Below are 23,236 nucleotides of genomic sequence, written 5' to 3' on the forward strand. Positions count from 1 at the left end.
CCTCAGAAAAATGCTCAAATTAGTCAAAATTACTGAATGTCCGTAGCACAGGTGACAAAAAACTCAATGGTTGATATTAAAAAATTCAAGCTCACAATTTTAGTTAAGTTTTTTTTAAAAAAAAACGCAGTGGATACATATTATCTTTCTTTAAAAAAAAAAAAATCTTAATATTGGGGTTGCAGAGAATTTGCTCCTCTCGTGAAATGCATGTTGCATAAAATTTCAAAATTAACAAATCATAGAGATCATATTATAAATTACATCTCAACTAACTCTACCACCAAAATGGCCCCCAAATTCCACTCTTAGGGAATTAATTAATACTAATCTATCACTAACACATCTTTTTTTAAATTACACTAACAAGTGACAACCACATTTGGTTGGTTTCATTATCTTATTAAACAATTAAGCTATAAGTATAATAAACCAATTAATTAATTAATTAATTAAGCAACAAGAGATTAATTAACTCTAATTAATTGTACTTGACGAATGAAGCACATGCATGGGACCTCATGGGACCTCAATCATTTGGAGCCAGGATGGATAGTGGAGTTTTGTGAATAAACTTATTCAGAAAATGGGAATAAGTATAAATTATTCAATAGGATAAGGCTCAGTGGAATAATTAAAAAGGAATAATACAACTAAGTTTTGGTGGCTCCAACAACACTAATAAGTCACTTTCTTTTTTTTTCTATATATATAAATATAGAGTCCGCCTACTATCCTATTAATAGGATTGGGACCATTGTCCTATCAAGTCGTTTTGAATAATCGACACTCTAAATTGATAATCAGCACTGATAAATTGATCTACACTATAAGAAATATTTAAAAACTGAATTTTGTAATTTTTAAAAATCATTATCAAATCTATTGAAGAGTCGAAAAAATGAATGGTAATAAATGAATAACCTTTTTAAAATAGAGGTTAGATTTTCTCAAATCATGATCAGAGTTATCAAATATTATCTAAATAGTATAAAAAATTTTCTATCAAAAATTCAAGCAGTTTGGACTGCTCTACACCGTTAAACAAACAAACAGCTCATATAGGCCGTCAAAAATTGTCAATTTTACGATCCTTTGATCATCATGTAAATGATTTTTAAAATTTCTGAAATTTAGTTTCTAGATATTTCAAATACTCCAGATCAACTTCAAACATTTCGATCATCGATTCGACATCTCTATCATCAAGAACGACTTGATAGAACGATGGTCTCTATCCTATTAATAGAGTAGCAGTTGAATTTTATATATATATATATATATATATATATATATATATATATATATATATATATATATATATATATATATATATATTATGGGAAAATAAAGTTGGTCTTTAATGAAAGTGACATTTATGGGATGCACTGTTTCAGGCTCTTCTTCTCCATTTATTCCATGATGGTACTAAATATTTATAATTGGGGGAAATTGTTATCCCAAAACATTAATATTTGAGTGAGACTTGATTGATTGGCTTGAGAATATGTATTAAATAGTAGGATATGTTCATGTAATGTTGATATTTAGACAGTATTAATGGGATGAGGGGTAGTTGGGGCTTTACTATATAGCTAGTAGTGTTGTGGGAATTGAGAAAATTTGACTTACAAGTATGTAAAAATAATTGATTACTTTAAGTAACTCTTTTATTGCATGTAATTACGACTGTACTGTAGTTAAAACTGCATGTAGATTTAAATTTGTAGTTAAATTCAATTGAACAGTTGTAACTGCATAAGAGGCTTAACGGTTGTAGTTGAAACTTTTGTTAGTTAATTCGCAAATTATTGAAAATCCGAATTAAACGGTCCGTTTATGAATTTTTTTCAAAAAAAAATAAATTATTCGTGAATTTTTGGGCTAGCCGAATAATTCGCGAATTATTCGTGAATTATTCGCGAATTATTCGCGAATTATTGAAAATCTGAATAAAAAACTTATAATTTTTATATTTAAATATAGATTATCTTATATTTTATATCTTATATTTTGTATTTTATGCCGAATTTATTTTTTAAGCCGAATTTTTCAACGAATTTAAAAATTAGAAAACGAATTTTATGCGAGAACTTTTGCCGAATCCGAATTAACTAACTATGTTTGAAACTAGGTCCAAAATATTGCAGCAGTTTGTGAGACTAATTTTAAACAACAGATAAGTTTACTATTCTAATCTCCTTTTAAATAGAAAATATTTTTGAGAGTTAACTTCATAATTTCCTATATAAAGTTGATAAAATTTTCTAAATGTATTTTTACAATAATTTCTAGCATTTGGTTACAAATGTTATATTTCTAACTGTATATATTTTCAACTATATTTTATTTGGTCTTTAAATTTTAAAAGTACATTTTTTTTCTTGCGTCTCAGCTCAAGACAATGCTTTGAATTTAATCAAAAAAAATTAAACTAAGATCAACTTAAGCTACCATTAAACGATGTTTTAATGTTTAATTTTCTAATTTCTTTGTAGGATATTGCTCTGCTAGGCATATTAATTTTTAACTTAACTCTAACATAAATATAAATATAAACCCTAATAAGTAATTCTAAAAGGTAAGAAATTAACAAAGGTGTGGTAGTTAACCTAAAATATATGTAAAAAGGGCATAATAAATTAGATTGTTAGTGCAATAATCTTATTATGACTTAAACTTCCTGAATTATTACGATCAAATTTAACAATTTAATTTAATCAACTAAACGTTAATATGTTGCTAATGTCGAAGTGAAGTATCAGTGATATGATTGATGATACGACAATAATTAAGATGTCATGCATGTCATGTCATATTTGTGTAGCGACATACCAATAATTAGTTAACAAAATTAAATTTTAAAGCTTGCTTATGGTAATTTATAAAGTTCGAGCTAGTGAGAAATTATAATAATTTAATGTTTAAAAACTAAAGCATAACCCACCTCATAATTTGAGGACTAAAAGTGTATATTTAACCTTTATGTTTTAATTTTTTAGAGAGAGATATATTTTTTAAGGGACAATTACCTATATACCCTTCAAAAATTTTAAAATATCTTATATACTGCTACTTTTTTGTTTCAAATATACCTCTCGTACATATTTCTTCGTTATTAAAAAATAACTCTACTATTAGTATCCGTTAAGTTATTTCAGATTAAATTCAGATTAAATTTCTACCAGAGTTACGAACAAAAAAGTTAAAATACCTCTTTTCTCCGTAACTTAAGTGTAAATAAAAAAAAAGTTAGGAAGATGTATATTTAAAATGGCAAAATAGTAATTTTACAGAGATAACGACTAGCACTAATAAGTTACTAGCAGAATCTAACTCTAAATATATATATTTGAAAAAATTTGAAACGTTAGAAAGTGTATTTTTTTAATATTAATTTTTTAAGTTGGATAAATGAGAAAGTTTAAAATTTTTCAGAGAAATATATACGCAATTGTCCCTATTTTTTAAATATAGAACAAGATAAGCTCCATCATTTTCACTCATGCACATATACAGGATGTATGAAGTAATGTGTTCCTCATTTTCCACATCATTGATAGAGACATATATTTATAAGCTTCTGGGCTAATCCGGAGGAATCTTCAAAAGTGAATAAACACAAAAACAGTAGGGAAAAGTCATGGTTTGTTTACTTAATTTCTAGCAAAGGAATTAAAAGGATATGATCATGTAGTCTCTACAACATTCCAGTGCTTCCCAAAATTTTTAATTTTTTTTCAAAAAAAATTAAAAAGATAACAATTTATGTTCTCTTGTGTGTTTATATGTGTATCAGAAATTGTAAAAGGTTGTGGCCACTGTGGAAAAAATTGACCTCAAAAATGACATCTGATTCTTTTGTGCTAAATGTTAAAAGTTCAAACCAATCATATGGTTTTGTATTTTCTGATGTTATTAAAGACAAAATGAGTTACAAAAAAAAAAAAAAAAAAAAAAAAAAAAAAAAAAAAAAAAAAAAAAAAAACTTTACTAATTTTCTATATGGCTACATAAATGATTTCTTAATTGATTTCGTGCGATTTACATAATATATTTTGTCAGTAAGTTTAAACAGAGATTACTGGTTCTAAATTCGAGCTCAGGACTTGATAAGGCTTATGTAAACAAACTTAAAATGCGTGTGTAAACTGATTAAAAAATTCTTAAATAACAAGTGCTCACATATCAATAAATACTATTACTTTACTATTTGGAGCATTGCTCAAATATCTGATTACTATATTGATAAATTCAAATGATATTTTAGAATGTGTGCATAAAATATGCTTTGGAATTCTCATAATATTATCTTTATATATTAGTTTAATCGTCATATGAACACGCTCTAAAATGCCAAATAATTTATTAATATATTAATAATATAGTCCAGCTAGAATACTATCAATGGTATCTGAATTGTATTTGCTATTAATTTTTTCAATACTTGAATATCTAGGATTCACTCTTTGGTGTTAGTGTTATTATGAATGCAAAGGCTAAAAAATTGATAGTGCATATTATTAATTCATGTGTTATTAATAGTTTTAATTATGGGTTCGCTCTTAATAATTTATTTCTTACAACTATTCAAAATTTTCAAATTATCCTAAATTATCAAAATATTCCTTTAAAATCCAATTCTTAGTGAACTCTAGAAAAATAGGGTTATTTGAAGAAATTTTTTAAAATCAACCAGAATATTTGTGTGATACCTCGCTTTCTTGGAGATCACCCATTCTAAAATCACTTTAATCCTAACACGCTTAACCCTCTTAATTTTTTGGGATTAATTATCACCGAAAATGCTATAGTAGGGTTATGCGTGATAGGGCTATAGTAGTTTTAAGATGGGCGACCCTCCGGATAACGGAATGTCACGGTTCATATCAGACCCAATTACCAACTGAAAGTGTAAAATGAGTTTCGGCTGAATTAAGATTATACAGCGGGTAGATCGCGACTTATTGCCTAACGATCGTTGTGGGTGAAGCGCGGCTCCCGACAAGATCTGCTAAGGCTGATGAAACGAGTCGCACATCGCCTAATTCTTGTGAGTGTGCTTAAGTATGATGAGAACGTCAGGACTTGAATAGTGAAAGAACGTAACACTCTCAAGATTTAAATTAATCCTATATATAATGTATAAAAGAACTAAAACTCTTAATGTGACCATAATATTTTCGACGGTGGTTATACTAAAAAAATTAGTAAAGTGTAGTGAGATAGAATAATTCTAATTAAAATGGGCCACCCTCTAGAAAGCAGGACGTCACAATTTTAATGCTCCAAATATAAATAAGATATCTTTTAAAATTTTAAAAAATATCTAAGATATTACCTCAAAATTTAAGAATAATTGTGAAAGGTATAGCAATGTACTATATATTTCAGCGAATTATAGCGAAACATACAATTTTGTCGTAAATTTTGCCGTCGCATAAAGGACCGTTGCTTAAGAGGATGTGTCCTGAGACATCTTAGCCGTTGCCATGTGACGCTACAACAATACAAATATTGTACCTGCTGGTCCCCCCCTCCCGTTCCGTTTTAAATCACGACGGTTCTAGAACCACGGACTAGGGAGGGGGGACGCTCCAGTGATTTTCAGATTGAAAATGACTTTCAGTTAAACTAAAAGTTAGATAAAAATATATTTTACCGTTATTTATTTGATTCAAAAATTTATTTATTTTGAAATTATAATTATTTTACTAGCACATATATAAGAAATAATTGCAATTTTTTAAATTTTTTTTATCACTTTCTTTATTTTTTGTAACTAATCTTGGAACCATTTAAGGGTATAGGCAATTGCAGTATTTAAAAAAATTGGAATTATGAACGAATTAATTTTCACACAGGTATATTAAAAGCGAGAAAAGAAAAATTATAACTGCTAATTTTTTATTAATTTTTATTTATTTTTTGTAATTTACTTCAAAACTAGTCAAGAGTTAGACGTCATGAACATTAACATAAGGCACGCAACATGACACAACACTGACTCGTACACAACAACTCGCCAGCTTCCAAAAGATTAAGACACGGAAATAAAAAACCGCTTATATAAAATATAATTTATATTATATATTTGTTATATATAAGTTTGTTAAAATATTGTCATATTTCTCGTACGAATAAAAATTCGTAAAATTTTTATTGAAAATTCATGTGTTATATATAAGAGAAGAAATTTCTGACTATCTTCAAAAATCTTATATGCAATATCATCTCACATAATCTATGTATAAAAAAATTATATATATATATATAGAGAGAGAGAGAGAGAGAGAGAGAGAGTCGGGATAGAGTACTATTGATAGCAAAATATTTATATTGCTATCAAATTTTTAGTCTTTAGATCAATTTCTTTCATCATTTCTAAACATTGAATTAAATATTATAAACCTAAAGGACTAATGTCATTCTAATCTTATAATTTTCCATCTAAGAGTTAAAAATTTGATATTAAAACGAACCTTTTGCTATCAATAGTATTCCAGTCTAGCTCTTTATATATATTCTTTCAATTGTATAAGCTATAGATTCACATTGAACGCACGGACGCGCATCTCGGGCTCGAGCTCGACGCAGACGCACGAAACTAATAGTAATTGATATTCGTGATACATAGGTTACGAGTGAAGTAAATTAATTAGGGAAAAACTTCAAAAATCATTTCCTGTCGTTTTACACTTTTTCATTTTAGTACTCTATGGTTTAAAGTGTATCAAGTTAGTATCCTGTGGTTTCTCACTTTATCACTTTAGTACTCTGCGGTTTAAAGTATATCAAGTTAGTACCTTGTGGTTTTGTACTTTATCACTTTAGTATCCTATGGTTTCACACTTTATCATTTTAGTACCCTATAGTTTAAAAAACCACAGAGTACTAACTAGATACAAAATTAAAACCACAAGGTACTAAAGTGATAAAGTGCAAAACCACAGGGTACTAACTTGATACACTTTAAACCACATGATAGTAAAGTGATAAAGTGAGAAACCATAGGGTACTAATTTGATACATTTTAAATCATAGGGTACTAACGTGAAAAAATTTGAAACCACAGGGAGATTTTTTTGAAATTTTCGCAATTAATTACGGTGCTTTCGGAAAGTTAGATTATGATCGAATTCAATTTACGACGAACTAAACAAAGAAAAAGTAAATATTTACCTTCGACCTCTGTCTCACAGTCTCTCTCTCTCTCTCTCTCTCTGCATTTGCGACACTTGCCCGCCTTCTCTGACACAACAGCGACGCCGTCTCCGAGGTGTTTTGCCTTCGGCGTTTTGCGCCGAAAACGAGCGGCGACACTTCGACAGTCGCCAGCGCGGGACAGCTGGCCGGCGACGTGGCGGACACCGCCACCAAACAGCTCGTCCTGCCAATCAGTAACCGCCACGTGGCGAGTCGATAGCCATACTTTTTTTTTATTAATTGCATGTAGCTCGCTGTAAATATATTAAGGCTTTGTTTGAGATTGCGGAAAGATTGCGTTACGTGCGATGAGAAACAACGATGGGAAAATACTCTGTTTATTTCCGTACGTAATATTAGCGATGAGTCCCACCAGAGAACGCAGAAGCATATCCCTATATACTTTTTCCTCAACTCCATTTTATCTAATAACGTTAGATAGATCTTAGTACCAAACTAAGCCTAAATAGTAAATATATCGCTACAAAATTTAATTTTTTATTTTTATTTTTGTAAAAATTTAATAATATTCATATTGTTCTTCTGATTTGTTACCATTCGAGTAATATTACTTTTTAACAAAAGATAAATAAAATAATATTTTTATTCTTACAAATATATCTACCTAAAAGTCACAACAGTTAGAATTATAGAAATATCCACTCAAAATAGTATTTTAACCAATAATATAAAATAGGTAAAAAGATCAATTTAACTTATTAACTAAACAGGGTTAACTATATTTTTCTAATGTATCATAATAGCAAAAGTATATTTGAAAATGTTATGATTTTCGTAGGGATAAAAATAAAAAGTTAAACTTTGTAGGAATATATCTGTTATTTGATATTTTTACATGAAGCTGTATGCAATTAATTTTTTTTTAATAATACAACACCTACGTTAACTATTTTACTATCTAAAATTTTAATTTATTTGATTTAAATGAAATAGCAATATTTTAATTTAAAATTTTAAAATATTTATTTAATTCAATAAATTTTGCCATAAAAAATATATCCTTCCAAAAATTATAATAATATAATATAAGAGGAATAAAAAGGTGAAAAATTAACCGGGGTAAAATATTTAACCTATTGTTAATTAAATTTTTCTGATGGATTTTAACGATAGGAATATATCTGAAAATATTAGAATTTTTACAGAAATAACTTATAAAAGTTAAACTTTACAGAAATATATTTATAATTTACTATATTTATAGGGACCTATAGTAGATTATTCTTATTTTCACCTTCCATTCTATAAACTTTGTAAATATTTTTTGTAATAAATTTTACTCTGCTGGATACGTCCAAATTTCTGTTCGGTCGTTGGACACAGTACGTTAGAAAACGGGCTTTTTTTGCAAATAGCCCCATAAAAAATTTTATTTCCGAAAATAGCCCTGTGTAAAAATTATTTGCAAAAATGGCCCTGCCCCCGCCCCGTCAGCGCCACGTCAGCGCCACGCGGGCGGGGCTGGGCCAATTGTATAAGTTGAACACGGTGAACCATTCACCGTGTTCAATACAAGATTTTTGTATTGGACACGGTGAATGGTTCACCGTGTCCAATACAAATACATTCGACTTAGCCAAAAATGGCTAAGTTGTGGGTGTTTGTATTGGACACGGTGAACCATTCACCGTATCCAATTATTTGTATTGGACACGGTGAATGATTCACCGTGTCCAATACAAATATATCCCACTTAGCCATTTTGTATTGGACACGGTGAACCATTCACCGTGTCCAATACAAAAATTTTGTATTGAACACGGTGAATGGTTCACCGTGTTCAATTTAAACACTTGGCCCAGCCCCGCCCGCGTAGGCGACTGACGGTGGCGCGCTGGACGGGGCGGGCAGGCCTTTTTGCAAATAATTTCTACACAGGGCCACATTTTTAAAAAAAAAAAATTTGTAAGGGGCTATTTGCAAAAAGAATCCCTTAGAAAAACATTAATTTTAATACGGAAAACAAACAGGGTGTTATCACCGTTCGATTGTTTGGACGGTTGATTCCCCCTTGGTGCAACTCAACATGCTTTGGTAATAGTATATATGTGTTTTACTAGATCTGTTTACCACAATATATAATATAAAAATAAAAAAAATAAAATTTGTAGTGGGTGAATTTTATATAAGGTAAAATTTTCAGAGATTCTACGCTATGGTTAAATAAATGTTGTATCTCATGTGTTAATAGGATCAGTGTTCATTATTTTTTTATTATCAATTTTACTAATTTTTTTCGTTAAATCAATGACAAAGTTAAAATTAAAAGATACTAAAGTGAATATTCGATAAGTATAGTATCTAAAATTTTTTGTATATAATTTAATAAAATATTAATGGAGAAGCTAACGAAAAGATAAAAATAAAATTACAGAATACTAATTTGATACACTTTAAATCACAGGATACGAAAGTGAGAAACTACGAAACCACATGGATGGTATGTGAAGTTAACCCAACATATAATAATTAAAGAGACCCTGACACGCACCCACATGTTGCTACCCACAAACCCTACCTCTCTCTGATCAAATTTTTGGTTCCAAATTTGACACGTGGACTCAGCCACGTGGAATTTTAAAATTAAATTTAATGAAACAAATTAAAAATTTACGATAAATATTTTAGTGTACTTGTCTGAACTATCGACCATTTTAAATCAAATATTCGAAATTTTAAAAATTTGGTTTTTACTTGATTTGAGTCTGCCACGGCACTCCAACTTTAACTATTCAATTAATTATTTATTTTAATAAATTTATAATATAGCTAATTCAAATCAAGCAAACTAAAAGATTGAATAGTAAAATCAAAATTTTTGAAAGATTTGATGGTCAAATCAAAATCATCGATAATTCAGGTGAATTCTATACATTTTCTTTATCAAAATTTTTATTAGACTTACCATTAATGGAGCCGAAAGTTGGATGTACACATGCATGTGTAAATATAAATGTAAATCATAAATTCTGCCTTCTCAGCATTTTTTTTTTTTTGAAATAAGATAAATCATCTGAGAGCTAAGACATGATATCTTATCAAATTATTGTTTCTTTTAAGAGCAAAATTCAAACTCCGATCTTTTAATTTCATAAAAAAAATGTTACTCTGAATAAGTTATCTAATATTCAAGTGAAACCATATAAATAGTAATCCGTAATGCATGCCACACTGTTTTATTAAGCTATAATTTTTACGATTTCACCAGAATACAATAAAGCATAATTTTACACACTTTCAGCTCAGCACATATTAGTTTAAAAGCTATAATTAGGCAGATAGTTCTAAACCATAAAGAATTCAATTTGAACTGGAACTGATTTAACCCAAGTAGAACCATAGAAGATTCGAGTAGAGTCGAATTGATCTACAAGACGGTTCAATCCAAATTGAATTACAGAAGGTTCAATCTAAACCGAACCACGAAGGATTCAGCTTGAACAAAAATGGATTTAATTTAAACTGAATTACAGAAAATTCAAGCTGCAAACCAGTTCCATGTAAATAAAACTACATGAGGTGTGAGCCAAACCAAATCAAACTACAAACCGATTTGACTCAAACAAAAGCATTAAAATGCAAACGGTCGAAAACCATGTGAGTGACTTACATGAGTTATGAGGAATGTGAATTGTGTAACGGCTAATACGAATACACACAGCACGGATGCAAAAACGAAAAATTGGTTGGCTTTGATTTGACGTGTTCTGTTTTTTTTTTTTTTTTTTTTTTTTTTTTTTTTTTTTTTTTTTTTTTGAAAAAAAGGGGACGAAATGTGACCGTTGGGTTGTAAAGGGGGAAGAAACGGTAAGATGCCAGACTGACCGGTCTCCACTCTTTCTGGCTTCTGCCCTGCTTTTTTTTTTATTATTATTATTTACTTATTCCAGTCTTATCTACAAGCCAGCTGCAAGGCATTGTTGTATGCACTCGGTTTATCCGCACATGCGCTTCTGTGACACTCTAATAATCTCATATCGAATAAGAATAAATTATTATTAAATGCATAAGAGATCATAGAACTTAATAATAAAAACAGGTATTTATTTGATGCTTCTACATAACATAAAAATGGTTGTTATTTTCTGAAAATTTAACCTACTAGAGAATGATTTTTTTTTTTATAACTAATTTTAATATTGCCTTCCTTATCTAGGTTTAAGATTTTGTGATAAGCTCAATACACGAATTTGAATTAAACAGAAGAAAATTTTTAAAAATTAGAAGCATAATTGGAGTCAGATACAAAACTTTTTACTTTGATTTTTGAAAAAATAGTCAACAAATAAGTATCTAAAAAAATCATGCTTCCTAATGTGACAAATAAGTGTCAAAAATTTAGAAATTTTAATATATATTTATATATATGCCTTTTTTAATACTATAGAATAGAAAATGTTTCTTGTATACCCCAAAAAGAGTGTACATCTTACACCCGCAATCCTAAATTTGATAAAAATTGAATTGATTTTTTAATAAAATTTAAAAAATTAATGTGACAAGAATGATGTTAGGATAGAATTGGTGTAAAATATATATTTCACTTCATGGTGTATCTGTAGCATTGCTCACGTAGAATATATATAATCAATTAGATTTTGGTTTTAAATATGTGTGGTGTATGAGATGTACTTATACAGCCGGTGCAGGCAGTAATTTTTCCCTTTTTTTTTTTTGGGCTTTTTTACATCCCATGTGCTCATGACCATCACAACAACATCCACATGATGCACCATTATCATCATCATCAACCACATCATCATCATGGCACATAATCCTCTCTCTCTCTCTCTCTCTCTCTTTCCTTTCTCTCTCTTCATCACGTGGCCTCGCTGTATCTGGGGCCCACTCTCCCCACCCAATCCCCACTCTCCCTCTCTCTATGGATATGTTTATTTAAAAAAAAAAAAGGAATATAGTTAAAGAGTGTAATTTTTTTTAAAAAAAAAATTATAACTAAAAGTTTTGAGTTATCCACCTATAAATATCTTATTTTTTTTCATCCATTTAATTACGTTCACATTTTGAACCAATTAAAATAAAATTTGTGTCCAAGTACTTGGCTATATAGTTCAAAACATTAAATTTTATTTGATATCTCCTTTTTTTTTATTATTATAAATATAAATTTTCGTGCGAAAAAGCGTATAATCAATGATGAACTTCTTAAAGTTCATACATAAAAAATTAATTTCGTCATCAATAATAGAATAATGTTATCCACTAATATATTTATTGACATAAAATATTTTATTAAAAAATAAAAAATATTATTTTATATAATTTTGAATTATTTTTAGAAACAAACAATTCCTTGGAATATTCTAGTAACCTCTCGTCAAAAGTATAGAAAACTACGTACATACTCGACCCACCAATCCCAAATAAACGCTGTAAAGGAAACCCCTCCACATGCTTCTTGTTATTCAATTCCCCCTATAACCCCCACTTCTTTTTTTCTTTTTTTTTTTCTTTTTTTTTGACTCCAATAATTATTTAATATTATTAAAAAATTTAAATGCATGTAGCTTTTCATGTATCTTATATAGTTTGGTTGTATATTTTACACTCACTGGCCTAAAATTTATAAAATTTTAAAAAATTTATAGTAAAAAAAATAATGAGATTCGTATCAAAATGGGGGTCTTTGGATGAATATAATATAAAATATATATTTTACTTCTGGGTGCACAGGTAGTACTTCTCATATTATAATTAATTTTCAGCTTAATTACACTTTTATTTCTAAAAATTATGAATTGCATGATATTTCGGTACCCAAACTTTAATCTATATTCAATTTTGCTCGAATTTTATAAACTATTACAATTAAGTAATATGACATCTTAATCACTACTGCATCGTCGATCATAACACTCCCCCACATCTCTTTTATATTATCGACACGTCAGAAATTGCTATAAAATTGAAGTTTCAAAATCAAAGTAATGTGTGCCTCACAATTTGAGCACCAAATTAAAGTGCAATTAATTTAGCAATTATTTTTCAGAACAAATTAAACATATTTTATTTTTAAAAAATAAAAATTAGCTGAAAATATGAAGTAATAAGACATCAAATTTAGAGCATCGTGTATCAATCATCAAATTCTTTATTATTTATAGCAGAAATAGACAGTAAATAAAAAACATTTTTAATAATAATAATAATAATAGGAATCCGCCTGCGGTGCTTTTAAAAATACGAAGTACATAGTGCTTGTAAATTTTTCATCATTAAATTTATTTTTTAACTATTTTTACATATTAAATTATATATTTAACCAACCACTGATTCAACTCTAGAGCATCATCATCGTCCTGACTGCATATCTCTTCCTGCAAGAATCAAAATAAAAAACAATTAATTCACAAGAATATTATTATTTCAGCTTTTTCTTTTTCTTTTTTTTAATTAAAGACAGCTCCCTTTCTTCCTAATTTCCACCCCATTCCTTATCCATAAAAACCCCCCCTCCCTCCCCACGCTCCTCCGTGCTCAGTACCAAGTAGTACCCAGAAAGAAAAGAAAAGAAACGAAAAGAAAGATGAAAAATCTACTATTTTTATAATGAGAAAGAACGGGGAATATTAGAGGAAGCCAAAGATTCGAAGTACCGTTGAAAGTCGGAGCCGAGAGACACACGCTGCCGTGTTCAATTCATCTTAAAGTGACTGGCACAACGCAGGCTTCGCTAGAAGTCGGCGGCGGAGCACAAAACCTGCCGTGTTCGCTTGGGCCCATAATGTACTTTTTTAGTCCATAGAAGACCCGAAACTTTATCGATGCCCAAAAGGGCCTGCAATTTTGCAGCCTCTGCTCTTCTTGGGCCTTCAGTTTGGTTAAGATACATTAGTACAAATGCACCGAATTAAATTCCCGGTCCAAAAGGCCCAAAAGACACAAATGACTCTTCTTGGGCCCCTAAATGAACTGCTCAATATGCGCGTTGTACACTGAACATACACCATGAAATCCATGGACCGGTGGAGTTGAAAGAAATTTTGGTATACGCTGGTCTATTACTTTATCCAATAAAAGTTTTTAAAACCTATGATACAGGCATCATTTTAACTAAAAAAAATTAAATGATTTATAAGAACTACAATTTTTGATATATTTGGTCCAATAAAATTATAGTATAAGATTAGGTGAGGTTTCAGAATTGACTAACTCCTCATTTTTTTAAATAAAAAGCTCTAAAAAAATAAAAAAATAAAAAGCAAACTCTCTATTCTCAGAAGGAAAATAATATTTTTAAATATTGTACAAAATATTCAACTATTTATATATGTGATCACCACTGCTTAGCTTATATAATATATATTTTAACACCGCTAAGACATAATATGATAAGTCTCCAAACACAGGAATAATATGTGTTCGTGCGAACCAATAACTATCTTTAAAAAAAAAAAAAAATTCATATGCTTTGTTCTCCAGTGTTGATTTGTAGTGGCACCGATCCATGATGGAAGACCAGGTTCACGCAACTCTACAGATATTTCTTGCTGCATACGCTGCGANGGAACAATGGTTGGTAACCATTTGATTTTGAGATTTTAAATTCGAAACTTAATTATTTCACATTTCTAGTCGAGCGCCGCGAGGCGAGTAGCATGTTAAAAAATTTTTAATTTTACTTTTAAATTTTACAGTGTTATCTAAATTTAAATTTTTTAAAAAAAATTTACATTTTTCAATATTTTTGGAAGAATATTTTACATATGCACGCATGCATGCAGGGGGGCATATAAATCCGGCGGTGACGTTCGGGCTGTTTCTGGCGAGAAAAGTGTCGCTGGTGCGGGCGGTGCTGTACATAGTGGCGCAGTGCCTGGGAGCGATCTGCGGCGTCGGCATCGTGAAGGGCATCATGAAGCACCCCTACAACAGCCTCGGCGGCGGCGCCAACGAGGTCGCCTCCGGATACTCCAGGGGCACCGCCCTCGGCGCCGAGATCATCGGAACCTTCGTCCTCGTCTACACCGTCTTCTCCGCCACCGACCCCAAGCGCAGCGCCCGCGACTCCCACGTCCCCGTACGTCTTCACCGCTCGCTAAAACTATTCTGATCCTATCATGCTTAACTTTCTTAAGCTCCTAAATTCAGCCACCGCCTAAAATACTATTACCAGGTTTAGAGATTTAATTTTATTATACCGTATATATATAATACTATTATCAGGTTTAGAGGTTTAGTATATATATGACTAATTAAAATTTGGAAAGTCATACGGTGCCTCTCTTTGCTGGCTATTTATTATAATTAGGTTAAAATAGGTTTAACATGCTTTTCCATAATAATAGGCTCAGGAGAATAATAAGTTGAATTAGGTGAACTTAATAAGTTGAGTTAAGGTGCGGTTCATAAGAGACCTAACAGTAAGAGGCTAAAAAATAAACCCAATATTTAGATGAGTTGAATCAAATCGAAGACTACAAATGCTGTGGCTAAACTTTTAAGTGTAATGAATACGTCCTTTTTATCGGCGCGTATTTTTTAGACAAATAGTTAGCGCTTATGATCCACACTCATAAATAAGAGTAAAAAAAAAAAAAAAGAGGAGAAGAAAAAAAAATTAAATAAAATTAGGAGTCTACCTCTTAATTTGATGTCATATGAAATAATCGTTTGTCTCTGAAGTATGAATGCGAACCGTTTGTGTTTAAAAGTGGAAGTTGTCGGAAAATAGTAATTAAATATTTTATATTTTTGTAGGTGTTGGCGCCGCTTCCGATCGGGTTCGCGGTGTTCATGGTGCACCTCGCCACGATTCCGATCACCGGCACCGGCATTAACCCGGCTAGGAGCTTGGGGGCTGCAGTTATCTACAACCAGAAAAAGGCCTGGGATGACCAGGTATCATCACTCTCTTCATTTCCTAACCTTTTTTTTTTTTGGTCGTGCTAGCTCTGATACCATGTTGTCCAAAAGCGGCGGTATTATATGTATGTGACGAATGTGAAAATTCAATATATTCGAAAGATGAGCATTGTAGATAACAATTCAGAAATAGTCTTAACATTTCGCTGGGTGTGGTTGTGCAGTGGATCTTCTGGGTGGGGCCCTTCGTCGGAGCGCTCGCCGCGGCTGCGTATCACCAGTACATCCTCCGCGCGGCCGCCATTAAAGCTCTGGGGAGCTTCAGGAGCAACCCCACCAACTAAGCGCGTTTTAATTTTTATTTCGATTCCGATTCCGATTCTGAAGCGGTAGTAGTGGGTGGTGGGTTAGGCAAAATGGGGGGGAGGGGGTTTGTTTGTTTAGCATGGGCTCAGCTCTTTCTCTTTCTCTTTGCTTGGTTTGTGTGTAATGTTTGAGTGGGTGAGGGAGAGAAGAGAGGGTTTCCTTTTTTTTTTCTTTTTTTTTCTTTTTTTTTTTTGGGTCTTTCTCCTGAACTTTGGTTTTTCTTTCACATGTTATGTCTCTAAATGCCTCTCTTGTGGATGTGTAATTTAATTTATGAACACCAGTGTCTTATTTGTTCCTTTCAAGTTTGGTCTATCTCAAGTTTGGTCTCTCTCAATCATAATTAACCCTCACTATCTTCCTCATCTTATGTCTAAGCTTCAATGGTAGCTAGTGGTGAAGTAATATATAAAAATATTATTTTTTATCATCTTATTTTTTAGAGTAATGAAATGGTTATTTATATAATTTAACATGATATCAGAGCAAAAAATTTTAAAAAGTTTTAAATTTGAGTCGTATCATATATTTTTAGCATAATTAATTTTTATTCCGCGCAGTCAAAAAGAAAAAAGGAAAAAAAAAAAGTATAGCTATTGTTGGTGCAATCATGAGGATGGATTGGTTCAATAAATGTTGAGAACTTTAAGATCAGCCACTAATCTTTTGCTTTATTCTCCTTAAGCAACTTTGTTTTTTTTTTTTTTGCCTCCCACTCCTTCAGTCCAAAAAGTGATTAACTTTAATTATCATATAATAATAATATGTATAAATAATAATTGTGTGAGCTTTACCAAGGCTATATTGACTGTTTCGCATCAGAATTCACTAGAAGAGTGGAGAAGGTTTTAGAAGGGTTGTGTTTGGCATCTTTCTTCCTGATTCCTGCAGCAGAAAAGGGAAACTGTGGAGGAAGAGACAATGCATGTGAGCTGATGGAAGGGTAGGGGTGTAGGTGGTGGTGGTGGTGTGGTGGTGGTTGTGTGGGGGAAGAAGCTCTTGCCTGGATTTGGCCACATGTCAACAAGGGTGGACCATCACAGCAATCAATTCTTTATTCATATAATTTTAAAATAAATTTTTTTTTCTATTTTTTTTAAAGGAGGTGAAGTTTAGTGCTCGTGTGGTCCAAGCCGTAAAAGTTGCTATGAATATACTACTAGCCTTTTAATTATAAGTGCGCATTGTGAACCACGAATATCTTGATTGGCAGCTAGAGTTTATACAACTTACGTAAGTTAGTGATGGATTCCGCTTTTAGAAAACAAAAATATTATATAAGGTGCGTTTGGTTCGCGCTATCTTTTAAGATTTCTAGTAATCAATGAGAAATAAAAATATGACGGTGTTTGGCTAAGCGCTAAGTAATCTAGCTGGTAATATTGAATTCACTTGGAAATAAGATTCACCCCAAAGTACTAATCTCTTCCCTTGAGGAAGAGTGGGTATCCTCATATTAATGGATTGGGTAATCATAATATGTTTATCTCTTTCTTTCTTCCTACCCGCCGGCTAATTGATATTATTTTTCTTTACACTCTAACCTTATATCTCTCTCTAAATTTATTTTTCTCTCTAAAATTCAATTTTTTTCTCTCTCTAAACTAAGCTTTCTCTCTCTCTCTCTCTTTCTAAAATTTCAACTCTCTCACTCCCTCTAATTTCGACTATATTTTTCTTTCTATTTTTTTAATTATGCTCTCTCTCTCAAACTTATACTCTCTTCATTTTTTCTAAAAATATGTTGAAATTTTTTGTAACATTATCTAAAATTAATTAAATAAATAAATAAATAAATTGTATATTTTTTGTAATATTAAATAACATGGCTAATTAATATTACCGTGCGAACCAAACACAGGAATCCCACATTCTTAGTACTAGGATGAATAGGAATAAGGTTCTCGGATATCTTTTATTCCTAGTAATCTTTCATAATGCGAACCAAACGCACCCTAAAACCTATCTCTTTGATGCTTTGTTTAGAAGCAAAATCAAAGTTTCATATTAAGCTCTTTTTTGTTTTTTTTAACGAGATCAAATTAGTTTTCTTTTATGAAATAGCTTCTTATATATCTGTGACTTTTATACGACTTTCATATATAGAGTCTCTACAGTTTAGCAGAAGCAGTAATCAAAATAGAATTTTTATATTATATTACTTTTTATAATGCATTACCGAAAAGAACGATGTAATATATTCTTTTTGGTCATATATATATATGGTAGATATAATGTGAATTATACTACGTGCATCCCACTAAAGAGAGAATAAAATAACATACGAGAATAATGGACAAAAACGTATATCATAAAATCTCACAACGTAATACTCATGGGAAGAAAAAGTTTAAGACTTTATCAAATACCATATCGCTCAAAAGTCAGATTTAATATAAAATAATACAACTAAGGATGCAAACAGGTAGCCGAGGTCTCAAGTTCGAATTCTAGTTGATTCATATTTCTAGCTAAGTTTATTTCTAAATGAAATAAATGAAGCAGCTAGCGTGCTACCTATCTCTCTCAAAAAAAAGATGCAAACAATACGAATCCGAGCCTCTCCTGCTATTTTCTTAGTCGGTCAAGATAGATTCAGAACGAGTTGAATTTTCTCTCACTTATCGTTCTACTAGAGACAGATCGGATCAGGACAGAAGTAGATTTTTGACTGGTCTTTTAATTACTACCTGCTTCATTTTTTCTTAGCGGATCAAAACATACTTGGAACTGTCTCGATGGAAGCAGAAGCTTCGCCAACCCGAATCCATTTGCATCCCCAGATGCCGCTGCTGCTGCGACTCAAATCAGAGACGACTGCTTTCTGGTCCAATGAGGGCTTTGGAAAGTGATGAGATGAAGGGAGATTGCTGGGTTATTGGTGGCTGAGGTGGTGGACTAGGCATGGCTAAGCCAATTACTAATTTTTAATTTTTTTTAAAAAAAATTCAAAATCCAAAATCCAAAAGTGCTGCAGTCGTGAGGGGAAGCGATGGGTCCGCTGGCAGCAAACTGTGGCCCGCTGTGCGGAAAAGCAGGGCAGGCGGGGCTTCGCTTTCTTTTTTTTTGCTTTTCTTGGCAGCAGTGGTGGTGGTGGAATCAGGCCTGGAAAGGAGTGAGGAGACTTCCCAGGGCACGGTCTTCTAGATTTTCTTATATATTAATATAAGCTGTGTAACCCAGATTTTTTTTGTTCAACTTTACATACCATTCATATTGTTTCACACATTCTTACTTTAATATTTTGTAATTTAAAATATATTAAATTAGTATTTTTTAATTTTATTTTTATCTTTTCGTCAATTTTTTTATTAATATTTTGTTAAATTATATATAAAAACACTCCAGATATCTTATCTAGGTTTATCAAATATTAACTTTAATATTCTTTAGTTTTAACTTTATCACTGATTTAACAAAAAAAATTAGTGAAATCGATAATAAAAAAATAAAAATAAAACCACAGAATACTAAATTGATATACTTTAAACCATATGGTACTAAACTAAGAAAGGGTGAAATTACAGGAGTGGTATTTGAAGTTTTTTCTTTTTTAAAAAAAATACAAAAAATACTTTTGCCTATTTATTCATAACTACAGTTTAAAGATTTTAAATTCACTCTGAAATTGATAAGTATATTATTAGATATTTTTTAAATTTTTTAGAATATGTCGGATATTATTTTTTAAAAAAGAAAAAACACTATTATTATTATTATTATACATTATTTTGGAGTGTAAATTTTACAACTCGTCCATATGTGGAGTTTTTGGAATAATCATATCCAGTTGACGAGCTAAGCTCCTACGCTTTCGAATGTATAGAGGCCTCCGTATTTGTAAGTTGTTTTCAATGATGAGACATCAAATTAGACGATCAGTTCCGTTAGATATGATTTATGCTATTAAAGCTATTTAGAAACCAAATTTTATAATTTGTTGACTTCGTTTACCTAGTGAACGAGTACTCTCAAAATGAACGATTGTAAATAAAAATCTCACAAAAAAACAGTGATAAAAGACTCAAATTTTGAATCGAAAATATTGATCTTGCTCTTGATGTGATTAAAGTTTCATGCAATTTGAATTGTTCTACACCTTGAATTTACAAACGTATCACATTGGCCATTAAAATATTTATTTTTTAGATCCTATGATCACTTAGTAAATGATATTGAAAAATTATGAAATTTGGTTTCTAAATAATTCTAATAACGTAAATTATATCTAAAAAAGCCGATGGTCGAATCGAATGTCCTATTATCAAAAACAACTTACGAGTACGGAAGTCTCTATACTTTCGAAAGTAAAGAAGACGTACTCTCGAATTGGCTACTAAAAAAGAAAAATGCTTGGTGGCATATCCAAACAAGAGGGTTTTGTTGGCTTAAAAGGACTAACATCCTACCGTGGCAGCAAGTTGGGTCGAATAACGTTCGAAATGGCAAGACGTGAAATTGGACCGAGTCATGTTCGAACTGATATGAGGCTGATTAGGTCAGATCACAATCGCGTATGTGCTGTATCTATACGTTTTAAATGATTAATTATGTATGTCTAACAGTTCGAGCTTTTAAGATTGATGGTTAGTGTCAAGAATCTAATTATAAATCTTTTGAATTTTTAGTATTTAAAAAACAATTTGATGATAGAAAAGCTCAATAGAGGCTCTTGAATAAGAGAGCAAGATTTAAACTTCAATTTGGAGCGTCCAGCAGTGCTGAGGAGCAAAAAAAAAAAAAAAAACTCAGGAAGATGAATCTAATTAGGTGTAAGATTTACAACCCAATTTTGAATGTATAAACAGCATTGCTTTTAAAAAAACAAAAAAGTTAAACTTCAATATGCCCTTTTGGTTAAACATATGTTCACTTTGTCATTTTGTAATTTAAGAAGTTGCTCTTAAGTATTAGACAGTGAGATCAAGATGAGTAACAGTTCAAATAAGTTCTATACATTTTTACCTTGATATAATCAAAATAACTTTCATTGTTACCATAGTAAAATTGTTTAAATTATGACTACATATATATGATATATTTGCTCTGATAGAATTATAATTTATTTGGGCAAATATCAATTCCCCTCAATTATTGCTCATTTGAATTAATTGAGATTCTATTAATTTTTATTGAACAATATTTATGTTGGGTAATAATCATCAAGTGGTTTAGCTTTATTTGCTAACAAGTAACATAAGTTATTAAATTTGATAAAATTACTAATAATTTGATTGAATTTTTACCTTCTTTTGACTCATATCACTCAATTTTAAGGAAAAAAATGTAAAAAAAAAAGTTGAGAGGGCCATTTTAAGTTCTTCTTAGCTTTGGAAAAGAAATTATGTTTAGATATATAATTTAAAACTAAATATTCTAAGAACTGATTAGATCTTGAATATAATATTTTAATTATTATCGTATTATTAATTATAATATTTTTACATCATTTTTATAACAAACAGTCCATCAATATTTAACCACAACATTTTAGACTACTATTAATGGACTAGACTGCTACAATTATAAAACTTATGTAAGTTAAAGAATTATTTTATTTTTATTTATTAAAAAAATCAAATTTAGGGGACATTTCAATATAGCTTAGCTAGGGGGTGTCCACACATATGTTACCTAATTTATGCATGGGACCATGTTAGATGCCTCCATGTGTCTCTTCACATGGCCTTGGTGACCATGCAAAGGGATTGTCACTGTCTCACTATGAATAGTTTTATGGCTCTTTTTTCTTTTTCCTTTTTCTAAAAAAAATATAAACAAGGGTACCACAACACTACACCTACTTTGGCCTTTGTAGGTCTTGTGAAGTTAAGTTTCCATAGTTGGATAATGGTTGGGTAGACACTTGGCACATTGGGTAGGTGGGTTGGGCCACACAAGATCTAGGGTTGGATTTTACTGCAGTAAAAAAATTATATATATATATAGTGTAGAGCTACTATGCTATCAGAAGCATAAAGTAGTTGGTTCTTTCGATTTTTTAGCCCTTGGATTAAAAATTATACGGTTGAGATGATAGCGGTCCCCTTAGGGTTGAGTGGTCCCCCTAGGGTTGAGTGATCCCTATTGGTTAATAATATTAATCCAATGGTTATAAATGATCAATGGGGTTGATCTAAAGGCTAAAAAATCTAAAGCACCAACCACTTTATACTTCCGATAGCATAATAGCGCTCTCTCGCTCTCTCTCTCTCTCTCTCTCTCTCTCTCTCTCTCTCTCTCTCTCTCTCTCTCTCTCTCTCTCTCTCTCTCTCTCTCTCTCTATATATATATATTATAGAACTAAATTGGAATACTATCAATAACACCAAGTTATTCGTGCTATTAGATTTTCGGCCCTTAAATAAAAAAATGTATGGTAAGGATGAGTTGGGCCCCTTAAGGTTGAGTAAGTTATTGGTTGAATGGTATAATCTAACGGGTGAAAATAATCAAAATGTTAAATCTAACAGTAAAAAAACTGGATAGCACCAAATGCTTGGTGATATCGATAGTATCCCAGTTGGACTCTCTATATATAATTTTATGCATAACTTATTTTAAAATATCAAACCACTGATAATCTAGTATGTAGCTATGAAAACATTGATAAGGAAATTGAAGATTTGAACTTACAGTGTGAGTTTAAATTTGAGACTCTTTGATTTTGATCTGGTTTATAGGTAGAAAAAGTAAAGAGCATTTCAAGTTGAATACTTTGAAATTTAAAATTTTAATTTTATTTTCTAATTTTATAGCATACTTAATTTAAATATATTTTAACAAATTTTATTTATAGATTTTAACTTTTCTGATG

General features: G+C 30.8%; 1 protein-coding gene across 1 annotated transcript; it reads left to right on the forward strand.

Annotated features, from left to right (window-relative positions):
- LOC109708149 (probable aquaporin PIP2-6) lies at positions 14,941–16,740 on the forward strand. Its single transcript, XM_020229772.1, has 3 exons — positions 14,941–15,268; positions 15,949–16,089; positions 16,278–16,740. Exons 1-3 carry the CDS (start codon positions 14,963–14,965, stop codon positions 16,395–16,397), a joined length of 567 nt encoding a protein of 188 aa, XP_020085361.1. The 5' UTR covers positions 14,941–14,962; the 3' UTR covers positions 16,398–16,740.

Source organism: Ananas comosus, linkage group 3 (genome assembly GCF_001540865.1).
Source record: "Ananas comosus cultivar F153 linkage group 3, ASM154086v1, whole genome shotgun sequence".
Classification (NCBI taxonomy): domain Eukaryota; kingdom Viridiplantae; phylum Streptophyta; class Magnoliopsida; order Poales; family Bromeliaceae; genus Ananas; species Ananas comosus.

Bases quoted from the DNA above. Each gene is read 5' to 3' on its own strand.
- LOC109708149 (XM_020229772.1), top strand. From the start codon at position 14,963: ATGCATGCAGGGGGGCATATAAATCCGGCGGTGACGTTCGGGCTGTTT. The intron at 15,269-15,948 runs GTACGTCTTCAC...ATATTTTTGTAG, and splicing joins CCCGCGACTCCCACGTCCCC to GTGTTGGCGCCGCTTCCGAT. The intron at 16,090-16,277 runs GTATCATCACTC...GTGGTTGTGCAG, and splicing joins AAAAGGCCTGGGATGACCAG to TGGATCTTCTGGGTGGGGCC.